At 47.2% G+C, this 25,948-nt stretch overlaps 1 protein-coding gene across 2 annotated transcripts; it reads right to left on the reverse strand.

The window, feature by feature from the left end:
- Window positions 1-1,064: 1,064 nt before the first annotated feature.
- Window positions 1,065-25,501, reverse strand: Tigar (Trp53 induced glycolysis regulatory phosphatase). 2 transcript variants are annotated; one of them, NM_177003.5, is made up of 6 exons: window positions 25,385-25,501; window positions 17,798-17,835; window positions 8,570-8,691; window positions 7,133-7,210; window positions 5,142-5,252; window positions 1,065-4,251 (listed from the first exon to the last, which is right to left on the reverse strand). In NM_177003.5, exons 1-6 carry the CDS (start codon window positions 25,414-25,416, stop codon window positions 3,823-3,825), a joined length of 810 nt encoding a protein of 269 aa, NP_795977.1. In that variant the 5' UTR covers window positions 25,417-25,501; the 3' UTR covers window positions 1,065-3,822. The 2 variants fall into 2 exon arrangements, with proteins under 2 accessions (NP_795977.1, XP_006506317.1); XM_006506254.1 differs by lacking the exons at window positions 17,798-17,835; window positions 25,385-25,501 and adding an exon at window positions 15,013-15,047.
- Window positions 25,502-25,948: the final 447 nt, after the last annotated feature.

Genomic DNA, 25,948 nt, shown 5'->3' on the forward strand with positions numbered 1-25,948 from the left:
CAACATATATTTACCTCTTCTAAAAAAAAAACCAAACATTTTGGACACATTTTGAATAAACTTGAAAATTAAATTCATATTTAAAAATGCACAGGGTGCTGCAGAGATGGCTCAGCAACTAAGAGCACTTGCTCCTAACTGTACTGGGCTTTGTTCCCAGCATTCACGGGGCAACTCACAACCATCTGTAACTCTGGTTTGAGAGGAGGATCTGGAGCCCTCTTCTGGCCTCTGTGAGAACCAGAAACACACAGTGGACATCCATCCACGCAGGCAAACACTTACACATAAGATATCTCTGAACAAATTAAAGAAGGGCTGGGAAGACGGCCCAAGATGGCACATCAGCTAAGAGCATGCACTGCTCTTGCAGAGGACCTAGGTTTGGCTCCCAGCACCTACATGGTGATTCACAACTAGCCTTAATTCCAGTTCCAGGGGACATGTGACCTCCGTGGTGCACACACATACATGCAGGCAAACCACATACCATTAAAAAAATCTTTTAAAGAAAAATGCACAACTAACTTGGAGGTTTGTATGTCTATTAACAAGAGAGCCGAATTCCTCAGCGACTCACTGGGGCAGTTGAGAAAAATCAAGCTAAGAATAGCACAAGGTTCACCCGTGCTGGGGACTGTCTATGTATGTGGGGTGGGGTGGGGTATGTGTGGGCCTCTCCCAGTTGGAGCTTTTTAGCATGCAGTCCTGGTTTCCACTTATCAGATGACTAAAGCTGAGGGAGTCAGCACCTAGGGCCGGTATACAGGGACAAAGCAAGGGAGCTGAACGCTGACAGAGACATAGACGAGTAGCAGGGGTTCAGGACGCCACCTGCGTCACACAGGATCTGGAAACACCAGGCTGCACAGGAACAACACAGTAAGACTCCTCGGGCCATGCGCAGGTGCACAGTTGCAGCCCAGCATCGGAGGGGTGAGACGGAAGCATCCTGAGTATGAAGCTAACCGGTCGCTCGCACACAGTGAGACTGCCTCACAGCCCCTCCCACCGGAGACTTCGCCGCGACTCTGCGCCTACAGAACACTGAACAGACCTAAACATCCTTTATAAACAAAAGATGCTTTATTCAGTAGAATACTGGTTACAATTAAGTAGATCCATACATTCCCAAATAAATAGTGCCTCAAACAATATGGGTAAAACAAAGACTACAGATAGCTGGGTATTTCTGTACACGTGAAAGGCATTGGAACAACACTGCTGCTCAGATGCTCCTGGTAAAGAACCAGAGGACTTCCCATGATGCTCTGCACCTGGTCTACACTAGACCCCTAGCTCACCCTGCATTTCCTCACTAACACTGGATTTCTCTTCTTTAAAAGTAGGTTTTTGTTTTGTTCTCCTTTTGTGTTTCTTTCCCCCAATACTGAGGATGGAACCCAGGGCCCAATGAGCAACACCTCCAGACCCTTCAGGTTTTTTATAACTTTCCTCTCAAATTCACGTATCCATCACCGGCAGAAAAAGGTAGTGCGGGGCACACTAAGAATGGTGTGGATGCTGGACTTTCTATACAATGGAGATGACAGCCAGAGGAAACGCTGAGCTCACAGGAAGGCGACATTCACTCCATTAACGTGGTAACACAAAACTGACAAACGGCACACTTCGTTCAGATACAGACTTCAACGCTGTGGCGAGATTTTGCCAACAGAATAAATGGGGGGGGGGGAGGGTGTGTAGGGGAACTTCTCCTTGTTTGACTTTTCCATAAACCTGAAGTTGCTAAAAAAAAAATAATCTTTTGTAACAAATCCACCTAGTGGAACGTGAGCGGGTCTGACTGGAGGCCACGGAGGGGGTGGGGGTGGGGGGTGGTAGGATGCAGCTCCGCAAGTACCAAGACGGGTATCAAGGCATCCCTGGGAGCTTGGGGAGTGGGGGGGGGAAGAGGAGAAGGATGAGGTCTGAGGTTATACTGTTGTTAGGCAAAGCTGCCATTTCTTCTTACCTGACTTTAGATCAAAATAACACTTGGACACTGCTTTGAGGCAGCCTAACCATTGTGTATTTTTAAATTTCTTTTAATGTGTTCAAAATGTAACATTTTATCATCTACTCTTAGGGATGGGAAAATACAGCCTGATAAGGAGGAAGAGAAATCACTCTCAGGGGAGCAGCAGAGACTCAGGCCAGACAAGAGTCCAACTGGAGACGAAGCCAGCCCACCAAACTTTGTCACAACTGTTCCCTGGACCACACTGTTGACACCTGAAGGCTTGCCGGGTCGGGGTGGGGGGCCTCCACAGAAGTAGGAAGAGAACCAAACCCACAGCCTTCTTGTTTTTCCCCCCTAATACCAAGGATGGAACCCAGGGCCCACTGAAGACCACCTCCAGACCCCTCGGGCTTCCCTCTCAAATTCACGCATCCACCACTGGCTCCGATGCTGGCGCCACTTTTGGGCTGAAGTTTGCTGTCACCCATAGGGCAACTTTTCTGCGGCCCCCTTAATCACGTCTTTGGGTTTCTCGGAAGATGGCCACACTTTGGGTGCACACTAGTGATGTTTTTGTGCAAGGTACATATGCATATGGAATCTCAAGGAAATCCCTAGTCTGGGGCCACCAGTACCCAGTGTTGACACCAGCTCCGCAGTGTCTAGACAGGGGAAGGACCTAGCAGTGCTTTACAGCTGTGGCAAGCTAGCAGCTGTGAGCCTCGACATATTCCTTCCTTTTTCTAGGTTTAAGTTTGTTTGATGCCTATCTGGGCCCGCTGTTATGATTACAGTTTCCCCATGTAATTCCTTTCCCTGAGGCTGTGGTGTGAGCTGGCATTTCAGCAGTTCAATCCGGTTTCCCAATTAAGGACTCCCGAGCAGCAATCAAAATCCCTTTCCTACAGGGCCACCTAGAGGGAAGGTTCTTCATCTGTGCCTTCTAGATAGCAGTTTTCAGCACCTCTTCTTTAGATCAACTGGCAAGCCAGATACAAAGCAGAGGACAATTTGAGCAACCCCTCACCCACCCTGTTTGCCTGGAGAGCTCCTTTTTCCTTCTGCTCAGGGGATTCTTAGTGTGTTTTGATCAAGTGGTGCATTCCTTTCTTCCCCCGAGGCTGCTTTCATCACTTTTATTTGTGTGTATGTGTGCCAAGTGTCTGCAGAGGCACAGAGGGGGCACTGGCTCTCCAATGCTGGAGTTCCAGGCAGCTGTGAGCTCCCCAACATGGGTAACGGGATCTGAACTGGAGTTCTGAGTAACAGGAAGTACTCTTAACTGCCCACCCACCCCTTCAGTCCCTCTGCTGTATTCTGAGGCAATAATAATAATAATAATAATAATAATAATAATAATAATAATAAATCCCAAGAGCTAGTTTCTCCAGGACACTAGAGTGTTCGGTCACTTTACCTTGAACACTGATCTGAAGCTTCACTCTGAACACTTTGGATCACTGCAAATACGCAGCGTATTACTGAAACCATTCTTTCTTGCAAGCACTTGGTGAGCGAGTGTGAAATCATACAATTATCTTCAAAAGCCAACACCACCTAGACATCACAAGGGCCAAGGAAAAGGAAGTGTGTGGAAAGAAGGCTGCTCATCCCCGGATGTGCAAGCCTCAATGTCCTCATAAGTTAACAGATCAGAGACATAATGGGACAGAGTGACAAAAATCAGTGTAGAAAATGACAGGAAAAGCCAGGCTGGCTGTGAGTGGATTCCCCACTAACGTCTGACACAGCCACAACCCCAGTGGGGCTTCAACACATGAATTCTCCGCTGCTTCTAAAATGGCAGCAGCAGAGGCCAAGTCCCTCCCTTCAGAGGCTCCACTGCACGGGCTCCACACTCAGTGCTGCTTCTCAGTCACTCCGTTCAGGTGCTCCTGGAGGTTCATACAAACGCACTGAATCGATGGCTGGCGTGCTTCCTCACAGTCTATGATGAAGACACTGATCCCAGTGTTGGGAGTGATGGAGGAAAGTTCCAATTTGTCTCTCGCTCCTGGCAACGAGCATCTGAGGTCACTCAGAAAATAACCAAAGAGGCTTCTCATGTAAGCGCCATGGCTCACAACTAAGATGCTGGCTGCTAAGCCCAGGGTGCCACCTTTGGGATTCGCCCCCAAGCTGCCATGTTTTCCAACAGGGAAAACCTCTGCCAAAGAGCTTTCCAAACCGCTGCCTGGCGCTCCAGGCAGGACGCTTTCTCTCTGCCCTGCCTTGCCCAGGATTAGCTGACAAATGAAATCAAAGAAATCCTTTCCGCGCATCTTTACCTACAACAAAGAGGAGAGAAAGGAAGTGAATGGTGCCATTAAATTATAAGTCTAAATACAACTATTCTAGCCTAAGGTTTCTATGGGACTTCAAAGCATCACTTGATGCTGAACATATTAAGAAAAAGGGAAGGGCTGGAGAGATGGCACAGTGGTTAAGAGCACTGATTGCTACTCTTCCAGGGGTCCTGAGTTCAATTCCCAGCAACCACATGATGGCTCATAGCCATTTGTAAATGGAATCTGATGCCCTCTTCTGGTGTGTCTGAAGACAGCTTCAGAGTACTCATATACATAAGTGAATAATTCTTTTTTTTTTTTTTTTAATGGTTTTTTCAAGACAGGGTTTCTCTGTATAGCCCTGGCTGTCCGGGAAATCACTCTGTAGACCAGGTTGGCCTTGAACTCAGAAATCCACCTGCCTCTGCCTCCCAAGTGCTGGGATTAAAGGTGTGCACCACCACTGGCCACCGTAAATAATTCTTTAAAAAAAAAAATCGGGAAGAGGAAGGCTGGAGCAGAGCCTAAGTAGGCAAATCTCTTGCATATCATGCAGGCATGGAGACCAGAGCCCTGGGGGTCCAGAGGCAGAGCCTGACTCAATGTCTTCCCCACTGCCTGTGCCAACCCCGCCATCACATCATGCTAAGTTTTTCTCAGCAGTAATCCATCATTAGTAATGGTTGCTGATTCCCAGTGACTGAGACACAGTAACTTGGAAAAATCAAGGGCGTGGGGGGGTGTTCAGAACTTGCAAACCACTTGACTGTCAGTCGCAAACACCAGTACAAAACCCATCAGAATTTAGTGACTAGGTCACCGGCACACTGGCAGGTTCGTTGCCAGGCCGGCCAGCGACCTGGCAGCTTGGGCGTCCTCGGGCTGCATACCTGCTCAACTGTCTCTCCTCCAGGCGGGGTGAACATGGGGCACTCTTCCCCAGCGGCTTTGGCCATGGCCCGAAGCTCGCTTAGCGGCTTGCCTTCCGCGACTCCGTACATCTGCAACAGTCCAGTCAGACAACGGTGAGGTTTACAGATCGACATGATGGTAAAGGCCTGTGAGAACCTGACACTATGCCAGGAAGGAACCCACCTTCCTTCCCTTATCTGTGACCCTGTCTGCTAGGAATACATTGAGTGCTAATGGGACTCACTCAGCAGAGGCCCAGGCCCTAGGCCATGGTAGGAATCTCAGTCTGGGTCCAGGAGGCTTCGGGGAAGAACTTGCTGACCCAAGGCTAACCCAAGCGGATGGTGGGGCTTTTTAACAGGGACAGATGTGTTCAGGGAAACACTCAGGTCTGCCTACCCACAATTCCTAGGATGCAGAGATGTGCTCAGGGCAACACTTGGGCAACCCACCCAGTGCCACACCTGATTCTGTTTTCAGCACTGGTTCTCAGGCACAGAGCAGGAACTTCCTTCTGCTATAACCTTTATGTCTCTTGAACCTCAGAGAACACATGCAAGCTGAGAGAGGCAGGCCTTCTAAAATGCCTTCTCCATTCTGTTGCTTCTGCCCAGGATCAGAAGGAAGCAGGACTGACAGGGATTGCCCCCCCCCCATCTTGGAGTCGGTATTATAGGGCACAAAGAACCCCAATGCTCTAGGAGGCCTGGGTTCGCATCTCAGACTGGAAATCTCCATGTGCCTTGCCCTAAACTGAAATCTCAGCTTTCTGAAGGCTCATTTCTGGTACACGAACCCACACTCATAGAGGGGCTAGGAGTAGGGTGGAGAGCCCTCTGCCAGTACTTTAAATCCGAACCTCTTTGCCCAGTGTAAACAAGTTTTTATCAGTATGACCTTCTTTTATAACTCAAGACACTTAGCTCAGAGTTAGATAAGGCACTCTACATAAACACTATGTAGCATGACAGTTGAGTAGATTCTCCTCACTGCCCCTCCATTCCTTCCACCCTCTTCTTGACCCCCCTGCCTCCATGCTGAGAATTAAAATCTGGGCTTCAGACATTTTGGCTAAGTACTCTACCACTGAGTTATCAGCTCTAGATCTTGATGGGTTTTGTTTGTTTGTTTGTTTGTTTTTGAGATAGGATCTATATAGCTCAGGCTAGCCTCAAATTAATAATCCTCCAGCCTTTACTTTCAAAGAGCTGTAATTACACATGTGTACTATCATGCCCAGCTACACAGATCCTTAACATATATTAGCTGATTCTAAATCCCCAAGAAAGGGCTGGAGAGATGGCTCCGCAGAGAAGAGCACTGGCTGCTCTTCCAGAGGACCCTGCTTCAATTCCCAGCACCCACATGGCGGCTCACAACAGTCTGGAACTCCAGTTCTGGGGGATCTGACACCTTCTTCTGGCCTCCTGGGAAACCAGGCATGTTCGTGGTACACAGATGTACCTGCAGGGAAAACATCCACACATAAAAATATCTTTTTCGGGTGTGGTGGCGCACACCTTTAATCCCAGCACTTGGTAGGCTGAGGCAGGCGGATTTCTGACTTCGAGGCCAGCCTGGTCTACAGAGTGAGTTCCAGGACAGCCAGGGCTATACAGAGAAACCCTGTCTCGAAAAACCTATATATAGGTTTATATAATATATATATATATATATACTATATTATATATGTATATATATATTATATAAATATACTGTAACTGTCTTCAGACACACCAGAAGAGGGCATCCAATCTTATGACAGATGGTTGTAAGCCACCATGTGGTTGCTGGGATTTGAACTCAGGACCTCTGAAAGAGTAATCGGTGCTCTTAACCACTGAGCCATCTCTCTAGCCCCACATAAAAACATATTAATTGAGGCTAAGTTTCTGAGGACTGCAAGTGTGCTTTAGCCAAGTGACGGCTGACTGTGAATGCGCAGTAGAAAGTGACACGAACAAGTTACCCTTTCTCGGAGCCTGGAGTCGTACTTCACCGCCATGTCTTTACAAAATCTGCTTTTCTCCAAAATGCCATGTATGGTCTGAAAAGCGAAAGACAAAGACAAATGTTTCTTTCTTTCTTTCTTTCTTTTATAAGAATGGTCACCATAAAGTTTCAAAAACATGCCATTCCATTTTTTTTTAATTAATTATTAGCAATAGTTTTGCTGTACAAAAAGCTGCTTCTCTGCCCGGGGCTACAGCTCAGTGGCAGAGCACCTGCCCAGCGCACAGGACACCCGGGGTTTGTGGCTTCTCTTCATGCCTAACTCTGGTATTTACTACTATGTATGTCTAGTCCAGTTCAGACTACCACCTGCTTTTATAAATAAAGGCTCATTAGCACCCAGACACATTGCTCTCCCTTAGTTATGTAGAGAGAGGTCAGATTAGACCAGATTAAGAGTAGATAAAGGGAGGTTTATTAGAAGGCAGCGCTCAGTCCGGGTTCACCAATCTCACAAGTGGAAGTCAGTGAGGTCACACATTCAGCCCAAAGCAACGGGGGGCAGTTTACAGAGCTCAGGCGAGAGTGATGACTGGCAGCTAAGAGCTGGGACTGTGTTCACACATGGTCAGTGAGTGAGCCCCTGGGCGGGCCCTTGTGGGTGGGTTGCCAGGAATATGGAGACTAGGAGTGATGACTTGCTAGCACAGAGGTGTCTCTGTGCAGGCCGGGTTGGGGGAAAGAGGGCAAGACGGGGTTGCACAGCTTATGCAGGGATGAGCAGAGGTTCCGGCCAAACAGACTTACTGAGAAGCTCTGTGCAACTGCATTCGTACTGTATCCATGTGAACAGATATGAACAGCTCTCATAGACACCACAGAGACGGACAAACCTGAACTACTTAGTATCTCACAGAAAAGCTGTGTGTTAGCCTTCCCTGTGGCTTCTTATGTGTGTGTACACAAATGCATGTAGGCACATTTATGTTACTGCCCTCCTGGAGGCCCTAAACTGACCTGGAATGTGTTCCTGGCTCTCTCTCCCCGCTTCACTTATTGAGGCAAAGTCTCTTGTTAAACCTGAGGCTCACCAGTTCTGGCTTGTTCCAGGGGGTCTCTTCTCCCAATTGCTGGGATTTCTAGTGGCTGCCTCATGTGCCCATCTGGGTTCTGGGGACCCCATCCCCACCCCCCATATGCCTTGTAGTTTTGTTTTTTGTTTAGTATTTTATTGTGTGTGTGTGTGTGTGTGTTATGGTTTGCATGTGGAGGTCAGAGGTCAACTTGAAAGAGTCAATTCCCTCCTTCTATTACAAGGGTCCCGGGGACTGAACTTGGGCCAGCAGGCCTTTACCCACTGAGCCATCTCAGCAGGCTTTAGAAGCAGATTTTTTTTAAGCTCCACGTTGTTGAACTCCTGACCCATCAGTCTGGCTGGGTAGCCTGAACTCACCTGCTTAGTCCTCGTGAGATCGCTGGAGAAGGCGTGGGTAAACTGCACATTGCTCAGAAACTGCCCGGCGGCCGCTGCTTGCCGAAACCCAGTCTCCGAAAGGGGCGCATCTACGCCTTGTCCTGCGGTGAGACAGAACCATTCAAAAATGTATCTAAGCAAAATCACAGGAAAGGGACAGAAGCTGCAATGATAGCTGTGACATGATGTGATTTCCTTGGGTACTAGACTTCTTAGGGAGCTGACGTGGGCCATAGCTCTACAAAGACTCAAACACTTCCCCGAAAGCTGCCTGTCTTCGTGGGAACCCACGAGAACTGGGCTATCTGGGCTCCTCCCACTTTTCCATCTGTCCATTTCTCGGTTGGCTGTACTGCACACGCAGCCTGTTCCTGCAGGCTGCAGGCCACGGCTGGGTCACTTGACTGTCTCCTCCTCAGTCCACTGTCTGAAGGTCAGCACGCAATGATATTACTCCTCTTCCTTCCATCCTCATTTCACCAGACATGATGGCTCACTCTTATAACCTCAGCCCCAGTAAAGCTGAGGCAGGAGGATTACAGTGAACTAGAGGCCTTCTTGGACTACATGTAAGTAAGCTGCAGGCCAGACTAGGCTACAAAAGGAGATAAAAACATGTTTTAAAGAACTATTAAAACAAGAGGAAGCGCCGGGCGTGGTGGCACACACCTTTAATCCCAGCACTTGGGAGGCAGAGGCAGGCTGATTTCTGACTTCGAGGCCAGCCTGGTCTACAAAGTGAGTTCCAGGACAGCCAGAGCTACACAGAGAAACCCTGTCTCAGGAAAAAAAAAAACCAACACACACACACAAGAAGGAAGCTGTTGGCCCCAAGGATAGAGCAGGCCTCTGAGCTACACCTTGAGAGGAGGAGACAGAGGAGGCATTCCACTGTCAACACATGCTGGCATGCAGGGGAAGGGGCTGCTGTGTGGGCCAGAGGGCTAGAAACCACAACTGAGGAGAAGCCACAGAGCCTGGGAGGAGTCTCAGATAAGGAGGAAAATCAAACTCAAATCTCCTTCAGAGAAAAACCTCAATATGGACTAATAAGCTTTCATTCATTTAAGGTAAACAAAAGATCAACTCAAAAAGTCAATATGCACTCATGGGCACGTGGCTATAAGCACAGAGATAGAGGTGCAACCCCCTCCCCCAACACACACACACACACACACACACACACACACACACACAAAAGTACACGTCTCATGAATGAAAGCCAGGAGGAACAACAGAGAAGGAATTTAGAATCACTGAGACTTTAGATGTTAAAGCCAGTGGCAGAGATTAGAGATAAAGACAGACTCAGAATAACTGATGAACACAACCCACCAAGATCAATGCAAATGGTCTTCGAAAGAACCTTTTTTGTTGTTGTTTTGTTTTGTTTTCGAGACAGGGTTTCTCTGTGTAGCCCTGGCTGTCCTGGAACTCACTCTGTAGACCAGGCTGGCCTCGAAGTCAGAAATCTGCCTGCCTCTGCCTCCCGAGTGCTGGGATTAAAGGCCTGAGCCACCATGCCTGTTTTTTTGTTTTTGTTTTAAGTGATGGAGCTGATGGGAAAATTCCTCTCTGGGCAACAATGTTGCAGAAGGGATGTAAGGCCCTGGGAGCTGAGGACATGCTGCAGAAATCGGTTCAGGCACTGGTTAATTTCTGCTACCATAACAAAGCAGAACAGAGCAGGCGGCTCATACACCCAAGTCGCCTGTTGGTCACTGCTCTGGAGCCTGAGGCTCTGTGTCAGGACGCTGGGCTTCCTTCTGCCGAGGCAGAGTGCTGAAAGCTCAAACTACAGAGAGAAGACAGGGGAACTCTCTGCGTGCCACCTTGTAAGTCTCCTCGGTGAAGCTGTCCCTGTGATGGAGTCACATTGGTCTACAGTGTGACTATAACTACAACTCCAAAGGACGAATAGAGAAGTGGAGGCCAGAAGACTGAAGAGCCGGTGGCAGGCAGCTTTCTGAAATGGGGGGAGGCAGGAATCTAGGGCTGAGGAAAGGACAAAGTACACGAGGTGGGAGAAATTAAAAAGGGAAATCCCTGGGCTGGCGATCCTCAGCAGTTAGGAGCACAGGCTGCTGGCTCAGAGCAGCTGCCTTTCCCTGCCCCGGCTCCCTCTTCTGGCCTCCTGGGACATCGCATGTAGTGGTGCACAAACAACATGCAGGCAAAAAGCTTACACCTGTAAATAACAGGTAAATCTTACAGACATCCCTTGTGGGTACACGGAGGCAAAATGAAGACCCCCAGAACCAATGAGAAGATTCAAACAGTGCTACAGAGACAGCTTGCCCAGCATGAGACGGGACAAGCTGGCCACTCGTCTCACTGCTGACAAAGGACCTGACTAGAGCAAGGGAGGGTGGAGCCTGAGAGAATGGCCAAGCAGGTAAGAGCAGACAAATATCTGCAACTCCAATTCCAGGGAACCCAGTGCTCTCTCTTCTGTACTATACACACACACACACACAGACACACACAGTGGTTCATAGATGTACATGCAGACAAGCCACTCACAGACATAAGATAAAACAATTAAAAGGAGGGGTATGTGGCTTGAAAGTCCATAATGATAGGGACGCCGTGTAGGAGGACTGAGGGTACAGCTGGTTCGCACCCAGTTAGGAAGCTCAGAGATGAATGACCCCCTCACTATGGGACTTGGAATGGAGCTGCCCGCTTTGAGCATGAGACTCAAAGCAAAACAGGCTCCTAGAGGGGAGGTAGAAAGTATAGTCCATGAGGAAATTCGCTACACTACTAAGGAGCTTAATGAGTTTGCTAATTCATTCAAGCAGAAACCTGGTGAATATGTGTGGGAATGGATTTTAAGGGTGTGGGATAAGGGTGGAAGGAACATAAAACTAGAGCAGGCTGAGTTTATTGACATGGGTCCTCTGAGTAGAGATTCTAGGTTTAATACGGAAGCTCGCATAGTTAAAAAAGGTGTCAAAAGTTTGTTTGAATGGTTGGCTGAGGTGTTTATCAAAAGATGGCCTACTGGAAATGACTTGGAGATGCCTGATATTCCGTGGCTTAGTGTTGATGAAGGGATTTTAAGACTTAGGGAAATTGCAATGCTAGAGTGGATATATTGTGTAAAGCATAATTGTCCACAATGGGAAGGTCCAGAAGATATGCCTTTCACCAGCTCTATAAGACGCAAATTGGTGAGAGGGGCACCAGCACATTTGAAGGGTTTTGTTCTTTCCCTTTTCCTTGTGCCAGATCTTAGCATTGGAGATGCTTCTGCTCAATTAGATGAATTAAATTCACTGGGTTTAGTTGGATCCCGAGGTAACAAGGGCCAGGTGGCAGCATTGAATCACCGGAGACAAGGTGATCCTAGTTATTATAATGGACAGCGTAGACAAAAGAATGTTTATAATAACATACCCAGTAATGGTCAGCACAGGAGAGGTGAAATTTATAATGGCATGACTCGCTTGGACCTTTGGTACTGGCTAATCAATCATGGTGTTTCCAGGAATGAAATACATAGGAAGCCTACTGCATATTTGTTTGATCTGTATAAGCAGAAAAATTCTCAAACAAATGAAAGAAAGGCTACATTAGATCGTGGTAAACAGCAATCTCGGCCAGTGAATCAATTTCCAGACTTGAGACAGTTTGCAGATCCGGAACCCCTTGAATGAAGGGGTGGCCAGGTTCCTCTGAGGAAGGATCTTGATAAGACACTCAAAGGTTTTGCTGTTACCCTTTCTCCAGTTCTTCCCCAGAGGGACCTACGGCCTTTTACAAGGGTAACTGTACACTGGGGAAAAGGAAATAATCAGACTTTTCGGGGTCTGCTGGATACTGGTTCTGAGTTGACACTGATCCCAGGGGATCCCAAGAAACATTGTGGCCCTCCAGTTAAAGTAGGGGCTTATGGAGGGCAGGTGATTAATGGAGTTTTGACTGATGTCCGACTCACAGTAGGTCCAGTAGGTCCCCGGACACATCCTGTGGTGATTTCCCCAGTTCCAGAATGTATAATTGGGATAGATATACTCAGAAATTGGCAGAATTCTCATATTGGTTCCCTGAACTGTAGAGTGAGGGCTATTATGGTTGGAAAGGCCAAATGGAAGCCTTTAGAGTTGCCTCTGCCAAAGAAAATAGTGAATCAAAAACAGTATCGTATTCCTGGAGGAATTGCAGAAATTACTGCCACTATCAAGGACTTGAAAGATGCAGGGGTGGTGGTTCCCACCACATCTCCATTTAACTCTCCTATCTGGCCAGTGCAGAAAACAGATGGATCATGGAGAATGACAGTTGATTACCGAAAACTAAATCAGGTAGTAACTCCAATTGCAGCTGCTGTACCAGATGTAGTTTCCTTACTTGAGCAAATTAACACATCTCCTGGCACCTGGTATGCGGCTATTGATCTGGCAAATGCCTTCTTCTCAGTACCTGTCCATAAGGACCACCAGAAGCAATTTGCTTTCAGTTGGCAAGGCCAACAGTATACCTTCACAGTTTTGCCTCAAGGATATATTAACTCTCCTGCCCTGTGTCATAATTTAGTTAGAAGGGATCTTGATCGTTTGGATCTTCCACAAAATATCACATTGGTGCACTATATTGATGACATTATGCTGATTGGACCAAGTGAGCAGGAAGTAGCAACCACTTTGGACTCATTGGTAACACATATGCGTATCAGAGGATGGGAAATAAATCCAACCAAAATTCAAGGACCATCTACCTCAGTGAAATTCTTAGGAGTCCAGTGGTGTGGGGCATGCAGAGATATTCCTTCTAAGGTGAAAGATAAGTTATTGCACCTGGCCCCTCCTACAACCAAGAAAGAAGCACAACGTTTAGTGGGTCTATTTGGATTCTGGAGACAACACATCCCTCACTTGGGTGTGTTACTTAGGCCTATTTACCAAGTGACTCGGAAAGCTGCTAGCTTTGTGTGGGGCCTGGAACAGGAGAAGGCCCTTCAACAGGTCCAGGCTGCTGTGCAGGCTGCTCTACCACTTGGACCATATGACCCAGCAGACCCGATGGTACTTGAGGTGTCTGTGGCTGATAGAGATGCTGTTTGGAGCCTCTGGCAGGCCCCTGTAGGTGAATCACAGAAAAGACCTTTGGGATTTTGGAGCAAAGCTCTACCATCATCTGCAGACAACTATTCTCCCTTTGAAAAACAGCTCTTGGCCTGCTATTGGGCCTTAGTGGAAACTGAACGTTTGACAATAGGACACCAAGTTACTATGCGACCTGAACTACCCATCATGAGCTGGGTACTATCAGACCCTGCAAGTCATAAAGTGGGACGCGCACAGCAGCAGTCTATTATCAAATGGAAGTGGTATATACGTGATCGGGCCAGAGCAGGTCCTGAAGGCACAAGCAAGTTACATGAAGAAGTTGCTCAAATGCCTATGGTTTCTACTCCTGTTACAATGCCATCTGCTGCCAAGCATGCACCTATAGCCTCATGGGGTGTTCCCTATGATCAACTGACCGAAGAGGAGAAGACTAGAGCCTGGTTTACTGATGGCTCTGCACGTTATGCAGGCACCACCCAGAAGTGGACAGCTGCAGCATTACAACCCCTTTCTGGGACAACCTTGAAAGACACAGGTGAAGGGAAATCTTCACAGTGGGCAGAACTTCGGGCAGTACACATGGTATTACAGTTTGTTTGTAAGAAGAAGTGGCCAGATGTACGATTATTCACTGACTCATGGGCTGTAGCCAATGGATTGGCTGGATGGTCAGGGACTTGGAAAGATCACAATTGGAAAATTGGTGAGAAAGACATCTGGGGAAGAAGTATGTGGATAGATCTCTCCAAATGGGCAAAGGATGTGAAGATATTTGTGTCCCATGTAAATGCTCACCAAAAGGTGACTTCAGCCGAGGAGGAGTTCAATAATCAAGTGGATAAGATGACCCGTTCTGTGGACAGTCAGCCTCTCTCCCCAGCCATCCCTGTCATTGCTCAATGGGCACATGAACAAAGTGGTCATGGTGGTCGAGATGGAGGTTATGCTTGGGCTCAGCAACACGGGCTTCCACTCACCAAAGCTGACCTGGCTACTGCTGCTGCTGATTGCCAGATCTGCCAACAGCAGAAACCAACACTGAGCCCCAGATATGGCACCATTCCTCGAGGTGACCAGCCAGCAACCTGGTGGCAGGTTGACTACATTGGACCACTTCCTTCGTGGAAAGGACAGCGTTTTGTTCTTACTGGAGTAGATACTTATTCTGGTTATGGATTTGCCTTTCCTGCACGTAATGCCTCTGCTAAAACCACCATTCACGGATTGACAGAATGCCTCATCTATCGTCATGGTATTCCACACAGTATTGCTTCTGACCAAGGAACTCATTTCACAGCCAGAGAAGTTCGACAGTGGGCCCACGATCATGGAATACACTGGTCTTACCACATTCCCCATCATCCTGAAGCAGCTGGGCTGATAGAAAGATGGAATGGCCTTTTGAAGACGCAGTTACAGCGCCAATTAGGTGGTAACAGCTTGGAAGGCTGGGGCAGAGTTCTTCAGAAGGCAGTATATGCTTTGAATCAGCGCTCGATATATGGTACAGTTTCACCCATAGCCAGGATTCATGGGTCCAGGAATCAAGGGGTGGAAAAAGGAATAGTTCCACTTACTATCACTCCTAGTGACCCTCTAGGAAAATTTTTGCTTCCTGTCCCCATAACTCTAGGTTCTGCTGGCCTAGAAGTTTTGGCTCCAGAGAGGGGAGTCCTCCTACCAGGAGCTACAACAAACATTCCATTGAACTGGAAGCTCAGACTTCCCCCTGGTCATTTTGGGCTTCTAATGCCCTTAAACCAACAGGCTAAAAAAGGAATAACAGTGTTAGGAGGGGTGATAGATCCAGATTACCATGGAGAAATTGGATTACCTCTTCACAATGGTGGTAAGCAAGATTATGTCTGGAGTGTAGGAGATCCCTTAGGGCGTCTCTTAGTACTACCATGTCCTGTGATTAAAGTCAATGGGAAACTACAACAGCCTAATCCAAGCAGGATGACAAAGGACGCAGACCCATCAGGAATGAAGGTATGGGTCAATCCTCCAGGAAAAGAGCCAAGACCTGCTGAGGTGCTGGCTGAAGGAGAAGGAAATACAGAATGGGTAGTAGAGGAAGGTAGTTATAAATACCAATTAAGGCCACGTAACCAGTTGCAGAAACGAGGATTATAAAGTAATATGAATGCCCATTGTAAATTTACTAATGCGTTTGCGATTGTACGAGGGATAGTTATATCATGTTAGGCGTATTTACAACCTTGTTATTGTTTCATGTGAACATGAGATATTATTTGTGTCAAGTTGACAAGGGGTGGATTGTAGTGGCTATTCCTGGTTGTCAACTTGACAATATTTGGAATGAACTACAATCCGGAATTGGAAGGCTCACCAGTGACCCTTATCTGGAGGCTTGGAGATCCTTATCTGGATCTTGGTTTGAAGATCTTGAGCCATATTGGCTATGGATTCCAGAAGATTGAATCTCCGAGTTTAAGGAACACACCTTTAATCTGGGCTACGCCTTTCATCTGGGATTAAAGGTGTGGTGGAACACACCTTTAATCTGGGCTACACCTTCTGCTGGAGACAATATAAGGACATTGGAAGAAGGGAGTCGAGCTCTTGCTCCTGCTCCTTCGCCTGCTTGCTGCGTGAGACTGAGTAACTGCTAGATCCTTGGACTTCCATTCACAGCTGTGACTGAACGATTGTTGGGAATTGAGCTGCCGACTGTAAGTCATCAATAAATTCCTTTATTATCTAGAGACTATCCATAAGTTCTGTGACTCTAGAGAACCCTGACTAATACAATGGGTCTTCCCAACTTAATGAATCTAATCTAGATGATCCATCCCTGGCAACCAGAGGCTCCCCATAGTTGTTTCTACAATCCTAGATCCTGCCAAAGTGATAAACTGTGTTAACACTCACAACAGGCCTCCTTCACCAGCTGTGCTATAGCTCTGTGCTGGGGACGGGGCCAGGGGCCAGCATCAGCCAGCCCGGGGTCCAGCATCAGCCAGCCCGAGAGCTTTCTTCCCGAGCTACATGCTCAGCTCAACAAGCTGATGAAAGCAGAAACAGAGCAAGTTCCGGGAGAAAACCATCAGTGCAGACGTGTGCCTGCACTGACTGAGAGTGCTTTCCCACCTACATATACCAACCAATATCAGAAGGAAGGGACAGACTGCTGCCAGCTAGGGACCGTGCTTGGAGACTTATGTTTTACTATTTCTGTAAGTTATGGATGTCTGTGTCAGGGTATGTGCATTTGACTGTAAGTTCTGTAGAGGCCAGAAGAGGGGGGTCAGAGACCCCCTGGAGATCAGATCTGGAACCGGAGTTAAAAGTGGTTGTGGGTCACCAGTCTGGGTACTGGGGACCAAACTGGGGTTCTCTGTAAAAGCAATACCCTTTCTCAACCACTAAGCCATCTCACCACCCCACAGACTGTGTGGGAATCTGTTTGTTTTTAAAAGGGGGGCAGAGGGAGACCAGTGAGCATCCAACTTACAAAGTCCGGAGACCAACCAACTTAAAGATGGATGTGAATGCAGTTGTGGTTACTCACGTTCCAGAGCAGTTGGCTTTGACAAGCAAAGCAAAGGGCCACCCCACAGCAGAGGGAATGACAAGCCAACCAAAGGGCCATCCCACAGCAGAGGGAATCTCATCGTTAGTACAGAAATCAGAGTAACTGTTTAGGAAAGTGCTAATGCGAGCCTGTAAATGTCTTATTTCCTAATATAAAATCATTCTTTACAGCCTAAACTAACCTTGCAGTCTTTGTATAGTGCAGATACTGGCCTCAAACAGAGATCCTCCTGCCTCAGGCATCTGCCTGCTGGGATGACTGGCACGTGCCACCTGGCTTTAATCTTGTCAAATCGTGACTGTGGTCCTTAAGAACCCACCCAAGGCGACTTTTCAGTGACTGGCCCCCGTGAGGGTCTGCGTAGAGACACTATTGGAGCTACCCGTGCACGTCATGCCCACTTTAGAGACTTCTGTTCCTTCGAGTGACCTACCGTTTTAGTCCAATTCTATGGTAGCCTCACCCCCTAACCCCAATCCAATTCAACTCAATTACAATGCCGCCTGCCTCCCCTCGCCCCCACCAAGTCATTAACAGTGAAGCAGAACTGGGCAATAATCGGATGAGACCAACCTTGAATGATTTTCTCCTTATTAAGTCTTGTTTCACCACTGAAATAAAAAAGAAAAGAAAAAAAAGTTACCAAATTATTTTTGAAAAGAGAAAAGAAAAAAAAAATCGAAGAGCAATGAGATTCATGACAAATCTTAACCTTGCAAATCTAATTATTTCCTTTCCAATTTTCCACCCCAACTCTTGAATTCCAAATCAAGCCACCCCTAGAGCAAATGTAAATGGGTCAGGAAATCAATGTTAAATGAACTGCTGGAGGAAAAAGCTATTAAAAATGCAGCTTTATTTATGATGAGGCAGCCTTGGTACGGTAATCGTGCTGACCGAGCAGGATCACTTCAGGGCAGCAGGCCCGGAACCAGGGTGGCCATCTGTGAGCTGCTGCCCTGAAGAAGCACGTGACAGGTGTGAACATGGAAAGAGACCCTTAGCACCCAGAACTGACCCTGGTCCTGGAATGGAGGTAGTCATACTGTGCGGTAGCTATGGCCACCTTGCAGACCAACTGTGTGCCGAACTCAGTGCGGTTACCCTTTGAGGAATTAAAAAAATCAAAGCAATCCCAATCCTAAAGCTAGCAGAAGACCAACAGGACTGACTGGAAAGATTTCCAGGAAATAAATGGGTAAACTGAGGCTGGAGGACAGCGGTGAGAGGGAGCCACATGGGCAAGCCTAGATGGCAGGTTAGATCTAGGATAAAAGTCACCAAGCAGGGCTAGGAGGGTGGTCAGTTGGTAAAGTGATCACCACACAGGGCGAGCTGCGATCTCAGCACTGTGGAGGAAGCTGGGCATGGCGACAAGTGCCTGCCTGTAATCGCGGCACTGCCCATCTCTGGCCTCCACACGCAGCGACTCTTAATAAAGTTCATTCCCTAAAAACAAACACAGATCTGGCTAAGAGACACCAAGAAGGGCTGGAGAGATGGCTAGTGAGTAAAGGAACTGTTGCTCTCCGGGAGGACCAGGGATCCATTCTTAGCACCCTCATGGTGGCTCTCAACTCAGTCCCAGAGGATCTAATACCCTCTCTTCTGACCTCGACAGACATCAGGCACACATGTGACACATACATACATACACATACACACACACACACACACACACACACACACACACACTCAAGTGTATCAGGCAAAACATTCATATACATTTAAAAACAAACAAACCACAAAGCTTGTGTGGTAAGAGAACAACCTCCACAATAAAGGACTGGAAGGCAAGGTGTGAAATAAGATTCAAGTGCTAACTCCTTAGAAAGGAGGGGTATAAAAAACATCCGGACCCGTACACAGAAACACTGGAAGAATTATATTAATAGGTCCAGGCAAGGTGACACATGCCTTTTCCGGCATGGCCTAGGGAGGGACAGAATGACATGGTTCCTGCCCCTGGGACAGGGCCAGCAGGCATGGCTGCTTTGGGCAAGGCTTGCTTGTATAATAATGTACAAATTTTCATGTTCCTCCTTCGAAGAACGTCCTTCCTGTTAATGTTAAGGACCCCAGTCCAGAAGGCAAAGGTGTGGCTAATAGTGGTAAACCCTAAGGCTGTAGGAAAGAACTCTAAAAACATGGGTTCGAAAATAGGTAATTTCTCAAAAAGGAAGGATGTAACATGAATTAAATGAGGGGCTTCACGAAACTAAAGGAACTAAAGCAGTTGTGCTGTGAGCCAACTTGTCAGAAAGGTACTTTTCTGTTTATGCTTACAAAGGCAGGCAGATAGCTAAATTCAGGGTTGGCCTAAGACAGAGCAAGGTTAGGCCAAGGTGTGGTAAAAATGCTAATTCCAGGACAGGGTCCCACCTAGCTAGTTAATGCTCTGGGCTTATCAGAAGCAGGCAGACCTCTGCATTCCTTTGCCAAGTTAAAAAGAAAATGTGTGCTCCTTGCCTCCAAAAGAATCAGGGGGCAGGGATCTCTGGATGCTGATTCACAGGATAATCAAAAAGGAACCTAGAATAAATGACGGGATTGATATGTAAAGTTAAACACTGGGCTTGTGATCCGCAAGAGATGAGCTATCCAGAATCTTTTTTAGAATAGCAAGAGAACTGCTGGGAGAGCTGTCTCTAGCAGAAAATAGAGAGCTGCCTGGAGAAAGCAGAACAGAGAGAAAGCCTGCTGGAAAGTTCTGCCGTGACGGGCCACCAGCTTGGACCCAGGACTTCGAGTCATTTGTTTTCACCACTCCCAGACACCCCTTCTCTCAGAACCCCCCTCTCTCTCCAAGGCCAGGCTGGTTCTTGTCATTCAAGGGGCAGTTCCAGCCAAGTGGAACTTTGTGAGTTCAAGGCCAGCCTGAACTACAAAGTGAGTTCCAGCCAAAGCTACACAGGGAGTATCTGTCTCAAAAACAAAATAAAGTTGTTTTCTTGTTTAAGCGAGAAAAGTATAGTGGTAGAACACTTGCTAACCATGCAAGGCCTCAGGCTCAATACTGAACATGGCAAAATAAACTAAGCAACTAAAATACAAAGAAGTAAATAAATATGGTCTCATATGGGGAGAGGAATAGGAACAAGGAGAATTGTTTTGGTTCCTAAACATACAGATATTTTTTTAAAATGTATGATTACATAAATGAAATTACTGTGTTTGGAACCGTTTAGGCCTTGGCAAAGGCAAGACGACTGATGGCCCACTATTAAAAGAGTTCCTATATATAGTACAGCAGCATCTTAAGAAACAGGCACCAAAAAAAAAAGCATTAACCTCTGACATACAGAAAGGTCTGCTGGCAGAAGGCTGGGCTGCGCAAGCTGGTGTTCCTAATCTAGGGAGAGAAATTGTGCCCTGGGCTCACTTCCTATCTCAGCTTTAAAACCTTCCTGATACCAATAAAAACTGCCTCCTGCCGGCTCATGGCTCAGCACTTGGGAGGGGGAGAAAGAAAAACTGTGTGAGTTCAAGGCCAGCCTAGGCTACAAATCAAGTTCCAGGCTACCTCAGGCCACTCAGCAAGACCTGCTCCAACGACCAAATGCTGCTGTTTGGTAACACAGCCTGTAAGTCTAGCAACTGGGAGATGGAGGCAGGAGGATCAGAGGCTGGAGGATCCAGAGTTCAAGGTCATCCAAGTGGCACAGTACCTCTGAGATCAGCCTGGCCTACAGAAGACCTGTCTCCAAAATCTAAAGAAATAAAACGGAATCGCTTTAAGTAGAAGTAATATCCTCCCAATTAACTCCCAGCAAGAGGCAAAGCAGCACCCTCACTGGGCACATTTAACATCAGGGATGGGGCAGGGGGCAAGGGAGATGGCTCAGTTGGGAGGTAAATTGCTCCCCATACAAGCACGAGTACCTGGGTTTTATACCTGAAGTAAAAACGTGTGGGGAGCTCGAGCCAGTCAGCCTAACACAATCAGAAACCTCCAGAACCAGTGAAAGACCCGGGCTCAAAAAATTAGGTGGAGGGGCTAGAGGCTGGTGACTCACAACCATCAGTAACTCCATTTCTGGGGAATCTGCTGCCCTCTTCTGGCCTCTTGGGGGACTGCATGCACATGACACACAGACATTCCTTCATGCAAAACAGCGATGCACATAAAATATAAGTAAATCTTTATCATTTTATAAAAAAAAAAAAGGTGGAGAGTGATCACTCACACACACACACACACACACACACACGAGAAAATTACTAATTTTGTCACTCCAACATTTTGCAGATAGCACTGAGAGTGAAATCTCTCCATAATATGGGCAGTGGCCTTTCTTTTGAACACACACTGAAAAGAATCCAAGTGACAGGATAGTTTTGCAAAGGCACTGCCCCACATCTAGTGATTCTGTTCATTAAGAGGTAAAAACAAAAGTGGATGCGATATAGTGAACAATTTCCTTCAGCTGTAGGTTGATCCCTGCTGGGGCTGGAGACAGATGTTCAGTGGGGAAGAGTGCTTGCTCTGTAAGAACTGAGCTGAGATCCAGGTGTTACATAAATGGCAAGGTATATGTCTGAACCTGGGTGCTGGTGGCTGGGGAGAGAGGCAGGAGGGTCATTGGGACATGCTGGCTGCCAAATTAGCTTCAGGCTCAGTGAATTACTGAAGTCTCCCCACCTACATATATGCTTAATACACTCCTAACATACACACACACACACACACACACACACACACACACACACATACACACACCCCTGCTACCTTTTAGCATCTAGCAGGCAGTTTTGAACTCAAGCCACGTTATAAATATTCAAAGATTACATAACCCAAAATAGAACTGTTTCCCCAAAACCTGTGTAAATATTTAGTATTGCAGCTTTTAGCAGCTTTAAAGGGTATCCATAAATCCTTGAGGCAGGTGTTTAAAGCTAGTTTAGGGGATGGGCAAGGCTAAACAAGCCCTTGGCTAGGGAACCAGAGAAGGAGGCGGCTGTGGAAAGGTCAGAGCGATGTATTTGGAGTGGAGGATGCATCGCTCATTTTCAAATTCTGCAGGGTGATCCATTTCCAAAACAGAACACCAGGCTCCACAGAAGTCTAGACACTTATGCCAAGAGCTGAAGTCTCATGACCTGCCATTTATAGGCCCTGTGTGGGGGGGAGGTGTGAGCATGGGACACCATGGGGGACACACAAGACACAAGCAGGCCTCGCTCAGGCTGTAGGTTACCCTTTGCTGTTACTTAAAAGCAAGTCCCTTGGCTCAAGTTTACATACTTAATCCCTTGTTAGATCCTTATAAAGATTCCGACTCAATAATTGACAGCTTCAAGCTATCCACAGCCGAGAAGCCGACCTTTGTGGGAAATTAGCACATTTCTGGGGTTTTCAGCACATTTATTCCAGTGTGTAAATTACCGCCTCACCTGATACCACCTGACCTTTTACCAACCATTTCAATTGCAAATACAGATTCAAAGGCTAGTCCCAGAGGAAAAAATAATAATAATAAAAAAATGGAAGTAAAATGGTGTTGCAAGTGACTAACTATAAACCCAAAAGCTCAAGAGAATCCAGGCCTCTGTGGCTGTCAGGTACGAACACTCACCCAGCCTCCCTGGGTTGGGTTACAATGCTGCAACTTTCATGAGAAATTACAGTTCAATACAAACAAGAGACAAGAGGCTTGGAATCCAGCCGGGCAGTGGTGGCGCATGCCTTTAATCCCAGCGGGAGGCAGAGGCCAGCATGGTCTACAGAGTGAGTTCCAGGACAGCCAGGGCTACACAGAGAAACCCCGTCTCAAACAAACAAACAAACAAACAAACAAGCAAACAAACAAACAAACAAAAACTTGGAATCCAGGTGTTCTGGTCCAAAAATGACCACCTCCATTTCAAAATAAGACAAACAAAAACAATGGAGAGATGACTCAGCAACTTGAGCACTGACTGCTCTTCCATAGGACCCAGGTTCAATTCCCAGCACCCACGTGGCAGGCTAACAAATGTCCAGAGCTCCAATTCTAGGAGATCTGACCCCCTCTTCTTGCCTCTGTGGGCACCAGGAACACACATGCTACACAGACATACATGCAAACACCTATACTCATAAAATTAATTGATTACTAGAATATTTAAAACATGACAAATTAGGATACACATAAAATTCCATGAAGGATTTGGTTAGACACAAAAAAAAAAATTGCTTTAAATTTGTCTTGCATTATAGTACAGCCCAATGTAATTAGCCAACTTTCCCATGAGTTGTTAGATTTACCTATGGTGACTACCAGTCAAATGTGAAAGCATGTTTGTTCTTGAACCAACCAGGCTTCTATCTGTCACAAGTCCAACAGAAAGAGGAAACCTGGGATGACCATGCCAGGACAGCAGCTAGCCACAGCCCTGTCTATTTCAACATACTAGTCTTCCTGTGTCTAAAAGAGAATAAAACTTTGAGACAGGATTCCACTATGTTCCTCTGGCTGCTAATGTAGACCAGGCTGGCCTTCAACTCTTCTACCTACTGACTGCTGGGGTTTTAAGTATGCTGCCACAACTGTTGAAGAAACCTATTCTTACTACCCACTAAAATTAGACCAGGTGATATTTCCAAGTGACCTTCGAACACTAGGCTTTAAGATAACCAAGAAGCAGAGAATAGTGGGTTAATTTGCTCTGGTTCAAATACTTGCCCCACAACTTTAAGTTCCCTGGAGTCTGACTCCCCTTACTCTCCAGTGAATCACAGATACTCCATATTCACACAGATATTGCCCGTTAAGAATCTAAGTAGGGGGCGGGCGGTGGTGGCGCACGCCTTTAATCCTAGCACTTGGGAGGCAGAGACAGGCGGATTTCTGAGTTCAAGGCCAGCCTGGACTATAAAGTGAGTTCCAGGACAGCCAAGACTACAGAGAAACCCTGTCTCGAAAAACCAAAAAAAAAAAAAAAAAAAAAATCTAAGTAGGGATCGTTTCCCAGCAGGGTCTACATTGAAAAGAGGACAAGGGGGTTCATGTTCCTTTAGTGCTCCCAATAAAGCGGTATCATCTCCCGGAACATTCTAGAAAGCACAGGGACACAGAAAGACACAGGGAACCAGAGTTCTAATTTAGCCACTAAAATCCCTGAATCCTAAAGGTCCACTTCACATGATGCTGGAGACCATCTTCCTATAAAGAGGAAGCTGGACAGAAAAAGCATGCGTTGAAGAAGGTCGCCACAAGGTTCAAACGCTGTCAGCGTTCCTGTGAGCCCTATGAAGCCGGAAACGGTAATCAGTCCCGCTCCGAGAAGCTGTTCTGATAAGCCCTGACTACACAGGTGAGACTCAGCTGCTTTTTATCTGAGCTTTGCTTACAGAAGAACACGTTATTTAATTCTCGGGCATATTTCTTCCTCTCTGCTCCATGTGCTCCATCCTCTCCATTTGGTTAGATCCAGAGAGATTAGAAAGACTGCTGCCACCAATCTGCTTATCGGAACGCAGGTCAGAAAGATTAAGTCTGTCCTACGAGGCAGCTACTGAATCCCAACGAGGAGCCTGAATCCCAACCAAGCAACGCCTTGAAACTTCCCTCCTCTTACCCACCCTGAATCTGCCTACCATCATCACCAGGCAAACATGTACTGGGAAGGAAAACGATAGGTGACCTAAAGCCAGATTCTGCTCCATGAAATCTGTCATGATAAAAATGTTTGTTCAGGGTGATGCAGTCGACTGAGACGGAGATCTCGAACTCTCTAATTTTTTCCCTCAGAACTGTAGCCTCTGAAGGGAGGTAAATTGCAAAAGTACCCCCGATGCAAGGAGAAAGGGGGAGGGGAGGGTGAGAAAATAAGGCAACCAGCATAGGATAGATGAGGTGTGGCTCAGCAATTCTAAAAACTCTGGAATTTACTAGGGGGCAGAAAAGGTCACACTGAAAAGTCGAGAGGCCGGGTCATGTCTTCTCGCAATGGCTGGGAACCGTGATCGTGTGCTTCTCCACACTTCTTTCCTCGTGGAAAACGCAAGGCTCTTGACATTTAAGACCCGGCTTCCTCACGCAGGGTGTCGCGGATAAAAGATTGGACACGAGAGGATGCAAAGAAAAAGCACATGGAAAGCCCACCCTCCCCGGATTGGAGCACGTAGGGACCAGAAGAGACCCAGGCCAGGAAGCTCCCGGCAACTGCGATACTCACTGGCGGATAACGGTCAAGGCGAAGCGCGGCATTTTGGCACAAGACGCGTGAGCCACGACCCGGCTCTGCAGCAGCACCTCGCTGCGCCTGACTCTGGGACCACTTTGCCTGCACTACTTCCGTCTGCACGGCGGACCGGCCCCGTAGCTATTGGTCGAGGCGGCTGAACGTCACCACAGGGTTGCCAATAAAGGTGGAGCCTGAAACCGGAGAAGCCCCGCCCAGGCCAGTGGCGCTTGCGCTCCTGCGCGCCAACCTGTGATTGGCGCCTGGCAGGTGCGCGCGGCCCCGCCCTGGGTTAACGCCCTGGAGTCTTGCCAGAGCTAGACCGCCGCCTGCACCAGGGACAGATAAGGACTGCTTTGATTGTTTTATGCTGAACTGATTTGAGGAAGGCGTGCAAGGTGTAGTGTGCCTGTAGTGTGCCAAGGCGATGGCTCTCCTCTGGTGGTTACACAGCCAGACTGCATCCTTTGAGGGTTAGCTGTTATCCTTTACCTGGGAAGTGAGGTCAAAGTAGGTATGTAGATCCAAACCAACCTAGTTTCTCTCTCAACTTCTTAA

Source organism: Mus musculus, chromosome 6 (assembly GCF_000001635.26).
Source record: "Mus musculus strain C57BL/6J chromosome 6, GRCm38.p6 C57BL/6J".
In the NCBI taxonomy this organism is placed as follows: Eukaryota; Metazoa; Chordata; class Mammalia; order Rodentia; family Muridae; genus Mus; species Mus musculus.

What these genes read in the sequence shown, in the direction of transcription:
- Tigar (NM_177003.5), bottom strand. Translation starts at nt 25,416, where the DNA reads ATGCCGCGCTTCGCCTTGACCGTTATCCGCCA. An exon ending in GCCTTGACCGTTATCCGCCA is followed by an intron (nt 17,836 to 25,384) that starts GTGAGTATCGCA and finishes TTTTTATTTCAG; the next exon opens with TGGTGAAACAAGACTTAATA. An exon ending in ATCTCACGAGGACTAAGCAG is followed by an intron (nt 7,211 to 8,569) that starts GTGAGTTCAGGC and finishes TTCGCTTTTCAG; the next exon opens with ACCATACATGGCATTTTGGA.